This window comes from Rana temporaria, chromosome 3, assembly GCF_905171775.1.
Source record: "Rana temporaria chromosome 3, aRanTem1.1, whole genome shotgun sequence".
Lineage (NCBI taxonomy): Eukaryota > Metazoa > Chordata > Amphibia > Anura > Ranidae > Rana > Rana temporaria.
Genome location: NC_053491.1, coordinates 81,412,031 through 81,429,204, shown reverse-complemented (window position 1 = coordinate 81,429,204; position 17,174 = coordinate 81,412,031). Strand labels below are relative to the sequence as shown.

The window sequence follows — 17,174 nt, the reverse complement described above, 5'->3', positions numbered from 1 at the left end:
ACTTGTTTTTGAAAGGTCAGGCTCGGGGGATGTAAGCATGTGCAAATGTGCTATCACAATGCTTTGCACGTTTGCAGAAGGTCAGTGACTTGCCAAGTAGTGAAACCCAGGAGGACTAACGTTCTCTGACAGATCAGCAACTACAGATCCCAGATTTCTGTTGTGGCCGCTTACTTGTAAGGGTGCCTCTACACAGACGCAAAACTCTTGAGCTCTTTGCCTACAAATATATGCCAACTCTGATAGTCCTATGTTCACCTGCGTGATGATAAAGGTTCCTGTCTGGCATGGCCCATGTCAGTGGTGGCCCAAACAGGTAGCGACAAAATTCAGAGATTTGACATTTTTACTTATAAGTTCTGCTGGCAGCAATGATCGAGGATTTGCTTCACACCTGTGCAAAGACACCCCCCCGGAACTATATAAAATTAAAACCGCTCTTTCCAGAGCTGGGCCATTTTGCTTGTTACCTATAGAACTACTGGTACACCAGCATCTTTTCATTTTGATTGACAGAGCCCGCTGGTGGGTCACTGGTTCGCCTGTCATTGGTTGGCAGGTCCTGCTGTTAAGACCTTTTAAAAAAATATAGTAAATTCTCTCCATGTCTATTTTTTTAATGGAGTGGTGTGTTATTTAAAATTGTATATAACAATTATGTTTTTTAGATGTTTTGTCCATTCTCTGACCAATCTTTAAAGCATGGAAGTATAGATTTCACTACCCTACCTGACCACTGCATCTGCTACATGACATGCCTTCGCACTTTTTTTCCATAAAAATCTGAGGAATCCATGACTTTACTATTAAGCCCATTAAAAATGGTTGGACTTTCTGTGCCGTTTTCAGAGCTTCCAACTCTGTGCACAATGTTAAAAAATAAAATAAAAATGCCCTTACAACATCCTAAGTACGTGTTTAAAAAGGGGGTAAGGCAATTAGTATTTTCCCAGTACCGTCAGACATTACAACAGCTTATGTTTAAAACCATTAAAGTTTATTTTACATATCAACATTACATTTTAAAATCATTCAAAATTGCATTGCTGTTTCCTCTAAGTGGTCATACCACCTCAATTTGAAGATCATTTAGAGCTAAGGATACCTCCAGTGATCATGTGAACGTATATAAGGTCAAACTCGCAACATGTTTTGCGGTTCCCTGCTTCTTCAGGAGTGCAAATGGGAAAAAAGGAGCACTATACACTAGAAGTGATAATGAAAAATATGAATACAAAGCATATTATGTAAAACTTTAATGGTTTTAAACAAAAGTTATTGTAATGTTTTATGACGCTATTTGCCCCACCCACTTTCTTATATTTTACCCTGTAAAGAATGATGTCTATACTTGCCTGTTCGGAGGGCGCTCCAGTCCGGTCACATGATCGGTTCCCAGTGCCGGCTTCAGTGTAGAGAAGGAACAGCTGACAAGGGATGCCCCATAGTAAGACTGTGGGTGGTGACATCGCCCAGACTCTGGAGCTATTCTCATTACGGCCGCTGCAGACATGTGACTGGACTATAGCGCATTCAGAATGGCTAAGTATACACAGCTTTCCTTCACTGGGTAGTTAGAATGGCAGTGGGAGCAGGTTGTGTGTAGGTGTTGTATCCTCTTAGGGAAAAGTATTGTTTTTGTTTGACCTGTACTTTGATTGTTTTTTTTGTTTTCTTTACTCTAGAAATTCCACTATAAGAATCTCCTACTGGGTGAACATGATGTCCCACTAACATGTATAGAGCAAATTGTTGTAGGTATGTAATGTGATTCACATCGGGAATCAGATGTGCATGTTTTTCTGTATTGCCTATAGTAACCAAAATGTATGATAGGGAGAGCTGGCATCCGTTTCAGTGTTAATGACTTCCTTGTTCTGGAATTACTGGTTAACTAGAATTTTTATATGAAGTTTTTTTTTATATTGTGGCATTAGGAATTCAGGGTGCCATATTTGTGACATAAAGTTTAAGGGGTCCTGCATATTGGGTGCCCCGGGACTGCAAGCACAGTCCTAGCACAAAATGAAGTAAAAAGCCTTGGTTCCTACAAGGGCAGCACACAAAAATGTCAGCTGAAAAAAGTATGGCTTTTTTTTCTTTTTCAATGCAGCTTGGTGCAACCCAATCTACTGCATTGCACCATTTGAGGCATTTCAATAAAGTTCTAACAAAACATTAAATATCCATACCTGTGCCAAGATCGATGCATCAATATGGTTTCGTTGCTTCCTAGCACACCCCAGAGCCATGTGAACGAGTTTGGTAAAGTTTCAAAACTGAGTAGGATAAAATAAATTGGATACAGTCCTTGTTTCAATTCTAGGCCACAGATGATCAACAATCTCCTAATTCTGCTTTGGTAGTCTTTGGAGGCATGCTGTTGTAAATTGCTTTAAACAAAAAGAAGTGTTAATTGTTTATTTTTTTTATCAATTAAAAAAATTGAAAGAAAATGGAAGAGAAATCCAAATCAAATCAGTAGTTGGTTTATCACCCCTTTTGCCTTCAAAACGGCATCAATTCTTCTACAGTGGGGCAAAAAAGTATTTAGTCAGCCACCAATTGTTCTCCCACTTAAAAAGATAAGAGGCCTGTAATTGTCATCATAGGTATACCTCAACTATGAGACACAAAATGTGGAAAAAAATCCAGACAACCACATTGTCTGATTTGGAAAGAATTTATTTGAAAATTATGGTGGAAAATAAGTATTTGGTCACCTACAAGCAAGATTTCTGGCTCTCACAGACCTGTATCTTCTTTAAGAGGCTCTTCTGTCCTCCACTCATTTACCTGTATTAATGGCACCTGTTTGAACTTGTTATCAGTATAAAAGACACCTGTCCACAACCTCAAACAGTCACACTCGAAACTTCACTATGGTGAAGACCAAAGAGCTGTCGAAGGACACCAGAAACAAAATTGTAGACCTGAACCAGGCTGGGAAGACTGAATCTGCAATAGGCAAGCAGCTTGGTGTGAAGAAATCAACTGTGGGAGCAATAGTTAGAAAATTGAAGACCTACAAGACCACTGATAATCTTTCTCGATCTGGGGCTCCATGCAAGATCTCACCCCGTGGGCTCAAAATTATCACAGAAACGATGAGCAAAAATCCCAGAACCACACGGGGGGGGGGGGGACATAGTGACTGACCTGCAGAGAGCTGGGACCAACGTAACAAAGGCTACCATCAGTAACACACTACGCTGCCAGGGACTCAGATCCTGCAGTGCCAGACGTGTCCCCCTGCTTAAGCCAGTACATGCCCGGGCCCGTCTGAGGTTTGCTAGAGCGCATTTGGATGATCCAAAAGAGGATTGGGAGAATGTCATTTGGTCAGATAAAACCAAAGTAGAACTGTTTGGTAGAAACACAACTCGTCGTGTTTGGAGAAGAGAGAATGCTGAGTTGCAACCAAAGAACACCATACCTACTGTCAAGCATGGGGGTGGCAACATCATGCTTTGGGGCTGTTCCTCTGCAAAGGGAACAGGACGACTGATCCGTGTACATGAAATAATGAATGGGGCCATGTATCGTGAGATTTTGACTGCAAACCTCCTCCCATCAGCAAAGGCATTGAAGATGAAACGTGGCTGGGTCTTTCAGCATGACAATGATCCCAAACACACCGCCCGGGCAATAAAGGAGTGGCTTCGTAAGAAACATTTCAAGGTCCTGGAGTGGCCTAGCCAGTCTCCAGATCTAAACCCCATAGAAAACCTTTGGCTGGAGTTGAAAGTCTGTTGCCCAGCGACAGCCCCAAAACATCACTGCTCTAGAGGAGATCTGCATGGAGGAATGGGTCAACATACCAGCAACAGTGTGTGACAACCTTGTGAAGACTTACAGAAAATGTTTGACCTCTGTCATTGCCAACAAAGGATATATAACAAAGTATTGAGATTAACTTTTGATATTGACCAAAAACGTATTTTCCACCATAATTTGCATATTCTTTCCAATGTGATTGTCTGGATTTGTTTCCAGGTTTTGTCTCTCATAGTTGAGGTATACCTATGATGACAATTACAGGCCTCTCATCTTTTTAAGTGGGAGAACTTGCACAATTGGTGGCTGACTAAATACTTTTTTGCACTTCCACACAGTTTTTGAAGGAACTCTGCAGGTACGTTGTTCCAAAAATCTTGGAGAACTAACCACATTTCAGTGGATGTAGGCTGCCTCAAATCCTTCTGTCTATTGTAATCCCGGACAGACTCGATGATGAGATCGGGGCTCTGTGGGGGTCCAAACCATCACTTCCAGTACTCGTTCTTTATGCTGAAGATAGTTCCTAATGACAATGGCTGATGGAGTGTCTGCCTGTATTTCTCAGCATTGAGGACACCATTGATCCTGACCAAATCTCCAATGCCATTAGCAGAAATGCAGCCCCAAATTTGCAAGGAACCTCCACCATGCATCACTGTTGCCTGCAGACACTAATTTTTGTACCGGTTTTCACCCCTTCGTGAACAAACTGCCTCCTGATACAGCCGCACCTGCTGTCATTTTTCTGCACCCCAGGTGCACCTATGTTTTTGTGAATAGGACATGGAAACATGGCCAGGTGACTCAACTATGCACGAAAACGTAGGAACTGGTATGTAGAAAAATGTCAGCAAGTATCCCAGGGCTGATGTCTCCAAATTTGAAATATTTGGCTGTAGAAGGAGGCAGTTTCCTCACCAAGGGCTGGAGAGCGGTTCAATAATGGAGTGTTTGCAGGCAGCTGTGAAGCATGGTGGCAGTTCCTTGCAGCTTTGGAGCTGCATTTCTGCAAATGGTGTCCCCATTCTGAGAAATACAGGCAGATAATTTTTCATCATGCTATACCATCAGGGAGGCGTGTGATTGACCCCAAATTTATTCTGCAGCAGGGCAATGACACCAAACATGCAGCCAATGTCATTAAGAACTATATTCAGTGTAAATAAGAATGAGTCCTAGAAGGGATAGATTGGCCCCCACAGAGCCCTGATCTCAACATCGGTCAGGGATTACATGAAGAGACAGAAGGATTTGAGTCGACCTACATCTACAGAAGATCTGTGGTTAGTTCTCAAAGATGTACCTGGAAGAATTGATCAAAATAAACTAACACTTCTATTTCTGAAAGCATTCTTTACAGCATTTTTTCACACTTGCTTAAAACATTTGCATAGTAATTTACATATACATGTAATGCTAATCCACTGAAGCAAGTTTATTTTCACATGCTCTTAGTTGGGATTCTTCTTTATTGTAAATAATTTATTTCTCTGAGATACAGCTGTAAACCTAGAGTAGGATAAGGTTGAGGTAGCTTGCCTTATAAACTGATGTTTTCAGAAAAAAATTACAAGCAACAAAGTTATTTTACAGTTGAAATACATGTGTTTTTTTTTTTTTTTTTTTTAAATCTAACCGTACAGATGTACAGTGAGCGCAACAGGCCACAGCCACCAGTTTTTACAGTCAGACCTGTGAAAAGTGGGTCCTGATCTGTAATGGCATGGACGCAAAGGAGAGTTTCTTGTGGTCCTGATATGGCCTTCATATGAAATACTTACCTTTTTAGTGTAAATTGGAAATTCATGATCTGTTTTTTTTTTTTTTTTTTTATATTTTAGTAAATGACTCAAAGAGAAAGCAGAAAATCCTTTCATTCAACAAAAAGTTGAAATTCAACCCAACAGAGTTAATCATTTATTGTAAAGACTTCCGCATTCTCCGCTTCCGCTTTGACGAATCTGGTCCAGAAAGTGCAAAAAAGGTAATGTAGTTTTTCACAAAGTATTCCCTTCAGTCCTAGATACATGTGTTTGTACAGAATAATTGTGCGTGGCTTACACTGCTTTTTGGAAAATAATTTCCATGCTTGGTGACTGTTTTAGCATCTACTGTATCTATCTGCAAGATTCATCTGCTTTTTTTTTCTTCGCTTTGGCTTAACATTTTCTTCTGTGAGATGGAGGACGGCTCCGTGTCCTATATAATGGTTCCACTAATACTGATCTATGTGCAAGAATTTAACGTTTGTCCTAACATCCCATATTTCACAAATTACGACATTTTCATGAATGTATCTAACTATCAAGCCGGTAAATGTGGTCTGAAGATGGTCAGTCCACTTTTTTAATAGTTAAGCATATATTGCCTTGGCAATTTTTCCAATTCCTTTACATAACTGTCCCCACTACTCTTCATGGAGCACTGTACAGTCACTTTAGCAGCGGCCACCCAGTTTGGCAGAAGAACCAGTGCCCTTCACAAAATAAATCTCATCCCTTCCCATAATAAAGCTGTCCACTGCTAGAGGAAAATAGGTGGCCTTTTTTTAAAAATGAATGGAGAAACAGAGCCTGAGTAGGGATAGTTTTGACGAAAGACCGGCACAACAAAGACCGGTAAGAAGTATGGGTCTTTCCACAGAATTCGCCCTCTTTTAAGACATTTGACTATACTTTGAACTTTTTATTGGACCCCCTCACTAAACTGCCAAGTGACTGTCTACCTAAAGGAGGAAGAAATTTGTAGGCTTTCGTTATTGATCTCCTGTTCCTGCCTGCTAGCTGCGTGACTGGCCTTTTTTCATTCTTTGACTTTAATATTTCTTTAGTTGAGCCAAAACACTGATGCTGAAGTGATAAGAGGATAAAAAATAAACCATGTGATCTGCGTCAATGTACATATAGGTTGCACAACCGCTTGTTCCCTTATTAATGATGCTTAGTTCAACAAAATTAGACTCCTCAGCACATCCTGTAAAACGGTTTACCCATTCTCGGGGCTTAAAGTGGTTGTAAAGCTACTATTATGATACAATCCCCTCTGTTAAATAAGGACATGTGCCCCACTGTATGTGTTTTATAAAAAAATATGCAGATTTCTACCTGATTACAGAGCGCCTCCCGGTGCTCAAGTGACTGCTCTCCCACTGATGTCAGCTGGGAGGAGAGAGCCATGCAGTCACGTGAGCGCTGGGAGGCGCTCTGTAATTGGGTAGAAGTCTGCATATTTTTTATAAAACACATACCGTGGGACACATGTCCTTATTTAACAGAGGGGATTGTATCCTCATAATATAGGTGTATTAGCAGGAGGGGAGGGGTCAGGGCTGCCAACTTTCAGTCAATTTACGAACAGTTTGTAAAATTTGTACTTTTTGCATCTGTCCTTGAATTTCCATTACGGCCATGTAGGCTGCATGTCCGTAACTGACATTCATGGACAGACGCAACAATTATGGATTTTACAAACTGTTTTTAAATTTACTGAAAGTTGGCAACCCTGAGAGGGGTAGGCAGGCAGTGTCACTAGCTGACGGGGAGGGTGGAGAAGACAGAAGAGCTGCCTATGACGGAGGCAAGTAGACTGACCACGGTGTCATGTATCGGCAGCCATAATAAACTGTGGTCAGTTTACAGGGGGGAGGGCAGAACCAGGCAGGATCTGCCAGGTATTTCAGATTTTTTTTTTTGGGGTAACAAATACTTAAAGGAGCCTCTATGTTTAGGCCTTGAGAAGGGGTAAAACTCCCTTTTATGGTTGTTTAGTGTAACCAAAATCCACTTTCCGCATACCATTTTATCAAACCTTTACACCTGATTTGAGGTGGTTCAATATATCAGCTATTGAATGTACAAATCAGCCAGACATCCAGGCAATTATAATGAAATCAGTAGTAGCAGTCTACATATTTCTGCCCTTAACTTTGAGTTTGTTTTAGTTGAAACAACACTCAAGATCATAAAATGTATGAAGTGTATTTTTTTTATTGCAGTGTCAAAGGTATTCAATTGAGCAAGATGGTAATTTTCCTAAGCAATCTCTATTAGCTGTTTTGCCAGCAGTGTAGAGAACTAAAACTAGTGGCGCTTTACTGCTAATGGATCCACCGCCCTAGTGTAAAAGGGGTCTAGATCAAAGGGATGAACTTCTGTCTGTAAATTAGGTCAGTTTAACCACTTGAAGACTAATCCTTTTTTTGACACTTGTTGCTTGCACGTTAAAATCAGTATTTTTTGCTAGGAAATTACTTGGAACACCCAAACATATATTATATTTTATATTATATTATATTATATTATATATATATATATAGCAGAGACCCTTGAATAAAATGATTGTTGCAGTATTTTATGTCACAAAATGCCTTTTTAAATGCATTTTTTTGGGGGGGAAACAAACACTTGCATAACATACTCTTTCTAACCACTTCCGGACTGCCCACCGTCGTCATACGTGATGTTTGAAGAGGAATACGGCAGCTAGCTACCATAATCCCGGTATCCTCTTCTTCAGTGAGTGGTCCTCTACAAGATGAGTGGTCTCTGCGGCGGATACGCCGTTGGATCCCTTTTATCGGTGGCGAGAGAGGAGCTTCCCGCCACTTACCGATCGGGTCCTTTCCCTTGCTATGCATGGAGACGAGTGAGAGGGAAGATGGCCCATACCGTCTCCATATCACTGCAGGTTGGAAGCAACGTCAAATCGTCACTTCCGCCCATACGTCTTAAATGGACTTTTTTTTGTTGTCATTTTTTCAAATGACAACTTTTTTTTTTTTTTGTTATTGCATTAAAAGCGGATGTCCGCCGAAGTTTTTTTTATTTTTTTATTAAAAGCCAACAGCTACAAATACTGCAGCTGCTGACATTTAATATTAGGACACTTACCTGTCCTGGAGTCCAGCGCCGTCGGCAACAGAGGACGAGCGATCACTCGTCACCCTGCTGCCCCCACCGCCATCCTCAGTGAGGGAACCAGGAAGTAAAGCGCTCCGGCTTCACTGCCCGGTTCCCTACGGCGCATGCGTGAGCTGCGCTGTTCTGACTGGTTCCCGCTATGTGTTCTGGGAGCTGTGTGTTTCCCAGAACACAACGGGGGGGATCTGACAACCTGCCCGCAGACTGTGCCCAGAAGTGGGTGCAAATACCTGTCTTTTGTGTACAATTTGTGCTCTCAGGATCTTAAAGGAAACTCCACGCCAAAAAGAAAAAAAAAAAAAAACGTCTTGGAGTTCCCACAAAGACCCGACCCTTCGTTTTAGTATGCCAAAAAGTTCTAAGTTCACCTTTTCGGGGAAAAAAAGGTGAGGTAACATGCTACACCCTATACAAATATACTTCTGTGTAGGCGTATGCAGAAGTGGGAGCACCATAGTAACTCTATGGGTGATGTCCCTTCCCTGGCATTTCCAATTTTTGCTTTACAGGGCTAGATAGGTTAGTCATATTCCCCGTAGACACTAAGAAAATTGGGTGAACATTTTCCTCCGAGGAACGATCATATGATTTTTTTTTTTGATGGTGTGTACACAACTTTTGACAACTGATTCTGACCTTCCGAACAAAAATGTCCGAAGGGACAATTTCCTAAATTTTTCTTGTACGGGAACAGAAGTAACAATTTTGATTTAATTTTGTACAAGAAATATCAGATGCGAAAGACTGCACATGATCAGAAGCAACAAATACATTTTTTTAAAAAAAGCTTTTGTCGTTTCAACTTGCTGCAAAACATCAAGGTAAAATCGGCCGAGCGCTCGCCCGATTTTTTTTCCTAGTGTGTACTACCAGTAGTTTCAGAGATAGTTTGGGCGAGCGCAGATACATTTTTCCACATTTTGTTATTGAATAGCCTTTTGCTGCATTTGAACACCTGTGTCCGAATGAGTACTAGAAGTTGTGTACTTGCCAGATTCCTGCTGGCATACTATTGCTTTCCCAGCATACAAGAGTCATTCACTGATCAGTAAAATCTCCCGGACGTGATGTGCGAAGAGACGAGATTTTTCTTTGGCACAGAAATGCTGTTCTTACTCTATGCAACCTGCCAAACTGGTGTTTGGGAGTTCAGGAAAGGGTGAACAACAGCATTATTCATAGGAACTTCCTGAAAAAATGGCTGCATGGTTGTAGTTCAGTGAATCACCACAACCTGGCTTGATTTTGGAATGAATGACACAGCCGTGTTCTGAGAAGTGATCTGGTACAAACCCGTTTACTTATTTTGGCTGATCTGTCTCTAGGATTTCTACTAAAGAGTGCTGCTTGAGCATGAGCCTGTGAAGAATATTGTGATACACATGCCACAATTCTTATCATAATGTGCTTCAGTTGTAAAATTCAATAGGCCTCTAACATCAGAGGATATTTTATTAAGGTTTTCAGCGATTTATTTTAGAAACTGTAAATTGGTAACAAGAAAAAACAAAAAGCTTAAGGCTCGGTTCACACTATCGCCGCATACATCGCACAGCAGGGGTCCGGTGTGTGCTGGTTCACCGTTTCAGGTCCGATTTCATCCCGAATTATGGGCTGAAATGCACCAAAAAAGCCCAAGTTTTTCTGGTACAATATTTTTATTAAAATATATTAAACAAATCGACCAATTCCCACGCAGGGGATACGAAAGCAAAAGTATACATAAAGCACATAGTAGGAAACATACTATTAAAGGAACTAATCACAAATTACCACCTTCACCCCAGCCGGGGGGCAGTGCGATATGCCTGAGCCAAAAGGCCCAGGGGCCAAGGCAGGTAAAAGGGGGAGGGAGCGAGCGGAGTTATCCGCAAAACGGGGGAGAAAAAAAAACCTTTGCACAACAAAGGAAGAAGGAAAGGAAGAAAAAAGCAGAACAGCGAGCAAAAGCTCAGAAACACAGAGAGAAAGAAAGAAGCCTCAGGCTGGAAATAAGGACAAATTAAATTTAGAGCCCCAGACTAGACGGGTGCAAACTAGGGAGTGTATAGGACCACCACGGGGCCCATACCTTGAGAAATTTAGCATGAGTCATGGAGGACGCTAGACATCTTCATGGATCATAAGAGTCGTCGGGGTATTCTTGACCTCTGGGAATGGAACAGAAGGTTTTTTCCAGGCCCTCGCTATTGTCCGCTTGGCAGCGATAAATAGGTATGTAGCTAACTTCTGTTGGTGAGAGAAAAGGCCTGGGATTGGGCAGTGGAGTAATGCATATCTAGCGTCCTTACGCAAGGGGACATGGAATAGGGAAGATAATAGGCCAAAGACCGTTGACCAGAATCGAATTAAGCGGGGGCAGGACCACCATATGTGCAGTTCATCTCCTCGTTGACCACAACCTCGAAAGCACTCGTCGGCACACGAAGGGTTCGACTTGGCAATGCGAGCTGGAACCCAGTACCAGCGTAGGAGGACCTTATAGGCTGCCTCCAAAGTGGCAGTGTTGAAGGAGCATTTTGCTATGCTGGACCAGGCTTTACTCCAGTCTGCAAGATCTATAGGGGATAGATCACGCTCCCATTTAAGCACATAAGTAAGGGTAGTAGAAGAGCTACTGGAAGCAAGTAAAGAATAAATCTTAGAAATGGTGCCGCGAGCACCCGGGCAACGCTGACAGATGCGTTCAAAGGCAGTGATTTGATACGGGAAGGAACCTAGGCGCCAAAGGGAGGTTATCCAGTGTCGCAGCTGAATATAGCGAAAAAACTCGGTAGATGGAGCATCATGGGTCTCGTGAATTGATGACCACAGGGGAAAGGTTTGGGTGCGAAGAAAGTGATGAACTAATGAGAACCCATGAGCAGGCCACCAAGAAAAAACATGGGGTTGTTCTGAGCCAGGCGGGAACATAGGATTATTCAGGAGGGGAAGTGGAGGCAGGAATGGAGACATAAGTTTGCCCGAGTACCGAGTCGAATCCCATAATTTCAGACTGAAGCATAAGCGGGCTAACAGAAGGAGGACGCAGTTTAGGGGGTAGCCATAACAAAGCCGAGATAGGAACCGGTGCACAATTGGGCACCTCCAGCAGAACCCAAAGGGGAACATCGGACGTTGCATGGAGCATGGTAAGTTGGGAAATTTGAGCCGCCCGATAATACTTTGCAACATCCGGAACGCCCAGCCCGCCCCGCAATCTATGAGCATATAGGGTAGAGCGAGAAACCCTAGGGCGCTTATATGCCCAGATAAAAGAGCAATCTGTTCTGGAGCAACCATAAATAAAAAGCGGGGACCCGAACAGGGAGAGTCAAAAAAAAATAAAGAATCTTTGGGAGGTCAGTCATCTTGACCGCGTGAATACGTCCAATCCAAGATAGAGTGGGGAACCGCCAAGATGTCATAAGAGCCGTGACAGTACGCAAAAGTGGGTAGTAGTTAGCAGAAATAAGGGAAATATAGGAGGAAGTCAGCTTGATACCCAAGTAGTCTAGCGAGGAATCCGCCCAACGGTAGAGAAAAAAGGATTGGAGATGCAAAACTTGGGGACTCGGAAGGGTAATATTCAAAGCAGTCGATTTATGTGGATTTATTCGAAGACCTGAGATAGTAGCGAAGCGGGCTAGAAGTGCCTGGAGATTCGGCAGGGTGACGATAGGATTGGTGAGGGTCAAGAGGGCATCGTCCGCAAACATACTAAGTTTATAGTCATCACCTGCATAGGGGATGCCCGTGATGTTAGGGTCTGCTCTAAGGGCAATAGCTAGCGGATTGAGGGCAAGAACAAAAAGGACTGGGGATAAAGGGCATCCCTGCCTCGTTCCCCTGAAAATGGGGAAGGAGGGCGAGAGGCAGCCAGCATAACGAACCGAGGCAGAAGGGGACGAATAAAGGGCCGTCAACCAAGACAAGATCGAGTCTCCAAAACCCCAGCGATGCAATACATAATGCAGATAATCCCACGAAAGGGAATCAAAAGCTTTATAAATATCAAGTGAAATGAGAAAGCCAGGGATTGTGCGCTGCTGTAACAGGGTAATTAGGTGGACAACTTTCCGGACATTGTCCCCTGCCTGAAAAAAGCCCAAGTTTTTCTTTTTTTTTCATATTTACTTCTTTTATTCTTTCTTTTTTTTTTTTATGTTCACGGTCACAGAACAGGATTAACATAACAAAGGTTTAAATCAGAGGTGCATTATCCTATACACAATGTCACTTCAATCCACATATAACAACATAACACTGCACACAAATCCTAGCCGTACCACTCCTTGGCCCTGCTTCTTGTACTAACCAACATCTGACCTTTGACCTCTTTATCTCCTTCCCATAGTCAGATGTATTAACTTCATACACCTTAATCCTCTCTGATCCCTTGCCCTTATATAATTCCTACCTAACCCCCCCCCCCCCCCTAAAAACAAAACACAAAAAAAAAAGCCCAAGTTTTTCTAGCAATTCGCACTGGACCTGCTGTGGAGATATGTAAACCGGCTCCATAGAGAGCCAATCGCATTCTCCTGCAATACGAATTGGATGCGGAGAAACCCTCATACAATTTGCATAAAGCGAAACTAAAGGCAAAAAATGCTTCCGTTAGTTGCAGCGGTCTGACGCTCACGAGATCCCTGGGTGGCATCTTCTCTCGGGTCGTTGGCCATCTTGATCTGGTGTGGGATGAAGCCACACCTGCGCATGAATGTGAGTGCAATCCTCCCCGCACACAGCAAGAGTGCCAGAATATAAGCTGGCCATGTGCAGCTTGGTGTACATTCTACAAGGGATTGCAAACAGGCAGGTAGGTGTATTTTACTGCAGAATAGATATTACATGTTTGGAAAAAAAAAAATGTGGGCTTAAAGTGGAGTTCCACCCAAAAATTGAACTTCCGCTTTTTGGAATCCTTCCCCCTCCGGTGTCGCATTTGGCACCTTTCAGGGGGGAAGAGGGAGCAGATACCTGTGTAATACAGGTATTTGCTCCCACTTCCGGGCATAGATCACCACAGTGACCTACGCCACGTCCAGCGCCTACTCTGTCCCCCCCGCTGTCTTCTGGGGGAGACACAGGTCCCAGTAGACAGCAGGGACCAGTGGGATCGCACAGCATGACTCGCGCATGCGCAGTAGGGAACCAGGAAGTGAAGCCTGTCTTTCTCTTTTTTTCCTCCTCTCTGGCCCTGCTCCCTGGTGCCATTCTGGCCTAAGTATCCTGGGAGCCTCCTTGCATCACAGCTCCCAGGAGGCTATATGCTCAGGCACACATAGAGGCTGAAGTCCAGAGGGCAAGCGCTGCACTTTATTGGTAGCTGGCTTTCTATTCCATAAAAATTACAGAAAGTATTTTACATATGAATTTTTCCTATAAGTGCCGCTGTGGCAGACGCTACCCTCACCTTGCGCTGCTTATGTGTTTTTCTTGCATAAGCCACACTCCAGCATTATTCAGTGATACTGCTGCGGACATCAATCAGGCAAATACATTGATGAGGGGTTATGGGAAATGTGGTTTGGGCAGGGCTTCCGGATGAAGTGATTGGATAACCCCATCTGCAATTTATTTTGGATGCAAGTAAAGAGCGCATGGATCGCAGCTCTAAAATGTTTTTCAAATCAATTTATGAAGAAGCACTAAGGCATAGTGCGAAACGTCAGCTTTTCTTTTGTTGTGCTGTTTTTTGCTGTGGCATGTATTTTGTGATTTTTGGAGTGCGGCTGTCCCAGCTTTTTTCCTTCATCCTAACCTATAATAATACAAAGCTGATGGGTTGCAACAGTTTAACAGATTTTAGTGGTACTTGAACAGAGTGCACACAAATGATAAAAATGGAAACAACTGTACATTCAATTAAATACAGCAGAGCTATATGTCTTGTAACGGACATATGCATGCTGCCGGGACAGTTATAGTCTTCCTGCAGGGAGGACTACAAGGAACTGCATGGCTTGTCACAATTGGATGTACCACATTGTATTCTGAGCTCAAAGGGTTAATTGGACAAGTCTCATATATGCAAAAGTTTGCTTTTATAAATAATGCTCTTTTTTTTTCTTTTTTTTTTTTAGGTATGTCTTGCATTGGCACATTATTCTCAGCCAACAGACCTCCAGCTTCTATTTGCCTTTGAGTATGTTGCCAGGATGTATCACAATCCAGGTGAGCATTGCCCATGTAAATGTCACTGTGACCATTTCTACAACTGATATATAATATATATATTTCGTTTATTGCTATTCTACTTACACAATCTAATCACTGAAGTGTGATCTTTAGAACTGATCCAGTTGTGGTGAGATAGCTTTAACTTTATCTCAGTAGCTTGGCAGACATTGACTCGATTCACATGACTGTGCAGATCATAGAAAGCTTTGATGTAACAACTTGTGCAGATTATAACAGATAAACATCAGATTGGTCAAAACAATCTTGGTGTCTAGCTCCAGCAGAATACAGTGCATGTGGTGGATGAAGGTTGGGACTAACTACATAGAGCACCCCCTAGCTATGGAGTGAGATGGGGACAACATTATTAAAGATAAACAGACAAGGGATGTGTAACATGCATTTTTTTAAATTGTCATGTTATAAATATACTGGCAAATGCTATGTATGCGTGACTTTTTTTTTATTTGTAAATTTATAGTGGGTAAAATCAATGGTGTCGATCCAGGAGGTGGAGGAGATAATGGTTCAAAAACGCCACTATTTGAAACTTTTTGTGACTGGGATCGAGAGATCAAGCGAACCCGAGCCACTGACTGGAGAGTGTGTTCTGTAAATGAAGGCTACATGATCTCAAAATGGTAAGTATCCACCTGGAATAACTATTATGGCATTACAGACTTAATAAAACTTGAAACTTTCGGTTCAGCTGGTCATTTAGCCTACATGGCTGATTTATTACATCTAGAACAGGTGTGTCAAACTCGCTTTTATTGCACGCCGCATCAGCATTATGGTTGCCCCCAAAGGGCCGGTTGCATTCCATAAGACTATATATAAATGTATCTACTATTTATCATATTTAATAATTGCTTCTGCATTCAATTACTGGTTCTAGTAGTGTAGGTGCAGACAAGGAAACTGAGCCCACTCACACTCCTGTAGCCGATGATGCAAGTCTGAAAAGGAGTCTCACACAGCTGGTATCATCCGCAAGTAAGTTTTTTGGAGACTGCTCAGACAGAACACTGTGGCAGAACCATGTCCTGTCTGAGCAGCCCCCAAAGATTCTTGTGGATGATACCAGTGGTGTGAGACTCCTTTTTAACTTGCGTAGAAATGTATGATTCTCTAAATAATTATAAGCAGATGTACAGAGCATCACCCCACCCCCCGTTACATTAGGTGTTGAGCCACCCCACCATCAGAATTCAAAAGTCCTGAGCAGCAGAATGCACAGGGTCTGGAGGAGGGCTGGAGGCAGCTGCCGTGTCTGCTGAATGCTGGGGCCAGGGGATTCGGAGACAAAGGGATGCTGGGGTTGCACAGAGAGGTGCAGGATCTGTAAGAAGTATTCTGTCATCCTCTCTGCTGCTGACTGCCGAGACGGGCGTGGTGGGCTCAAAGATGAGCCTCTCCTTGTCTGCAAGGAGAAGCACAGGATCTGTCGAAAGAGTTCTGTCCTCTCTGCTGTTGATTGCTGAGACATGATCGGCGGGGGGGGGGGGGGGATGGTGCCCCAACTGCAGGAGAGGTGCGAGGGCCACTTGAAATCGCCTGATTCGGCCCACGGGCCTTATGTTTGACACATGTGATATAGAACTTTTACCAATAGTAATAAAGCAGGCGTTGGGATTTCACATAAATAATTTTATGAGAAAGGTCAGACGGGTAGTAAAAATGGGCATGTCTTTACCACCCACTAAAAGCCTAACTAGGCAGCCAGCCAGCGAGGATAATACACTTACCGCAGCAACCAAGATACTTTGCAAGTATGGCAGATTTAACTTGCCAAGTTTGACTGGCAGCACAGCCTGTCAAACTCATCCATTGAAGTCAGTGGGACAGTGCCGCAACCATGATTGCAGTTGATGCATTTTTTTCATGCAAAGTCACTGTTAAAAAGCGATCCACTGTAATCACTTTATAGAGGGCCAGTGGAGACTGCTGCCATGTCAACCTAGCCTTGGGCATCAGCTGAGTTATTTCTTTAATGTTGTTCTTCTTTTTTTTTTTTTTTTTTTACAACCCTAAACCCACAGGCGGTTTGGATTTTCTAGCAATCTTGTCATTTTTCTGTAGGTAAATCAAGTAAATATATATTGGTTTTGAACCGTCTTGGGCGGGTCAAAGCAGGTGACTTCTCTCGCCGGAGTGAAATGATGCTCCCTGAGGATATCTCATCTTCTTGATTCCATTCAGGCTTATGAAAAGGAGTGTAATGCACTACAATGCAGATTAAAGCTAAGCCATTTAAGGGTTTCTATTTTCGGCTCTCTTCGCTCTACCATATGTCCCTCATATAAAAAA

General features: G+C 42.7%; 1 protein-coding gene across 2 annotated transcripts in view; it reads left to right on the top strand.

Moving 5' to 3' along the window:
• MTMR10 (myotubularin related protein 10) overlaps window positions 1-17,174 on the top strand; it is a 119,654-nt gene that overhangs the window by 62,996 nt on the left and 39,484 nt on the right. For both annotated transcript variants that reach the window (XM_040342818.1, XM_040342819.1), the window contains exons 4-7: window positions 1,686-1,758; window positions 5,622-5,764; window positions 14,768-14,858; window positions 15,346-15,505. In XM_040342818.1, the coding sequence (XP_040198752.1) occupies window positions 1,686-1,758; window positions 5,622-5,764; window positions 14,768-14,858; window positions 15,346-15,505 (467 nt within the window). The remainder of the gene's footprint in view (window positions 1-1,685; window positions 1,759-5,621; window positions 5,765-14,767; window positions 14,859-15,345; window positions 15,506-17,174) is intronic.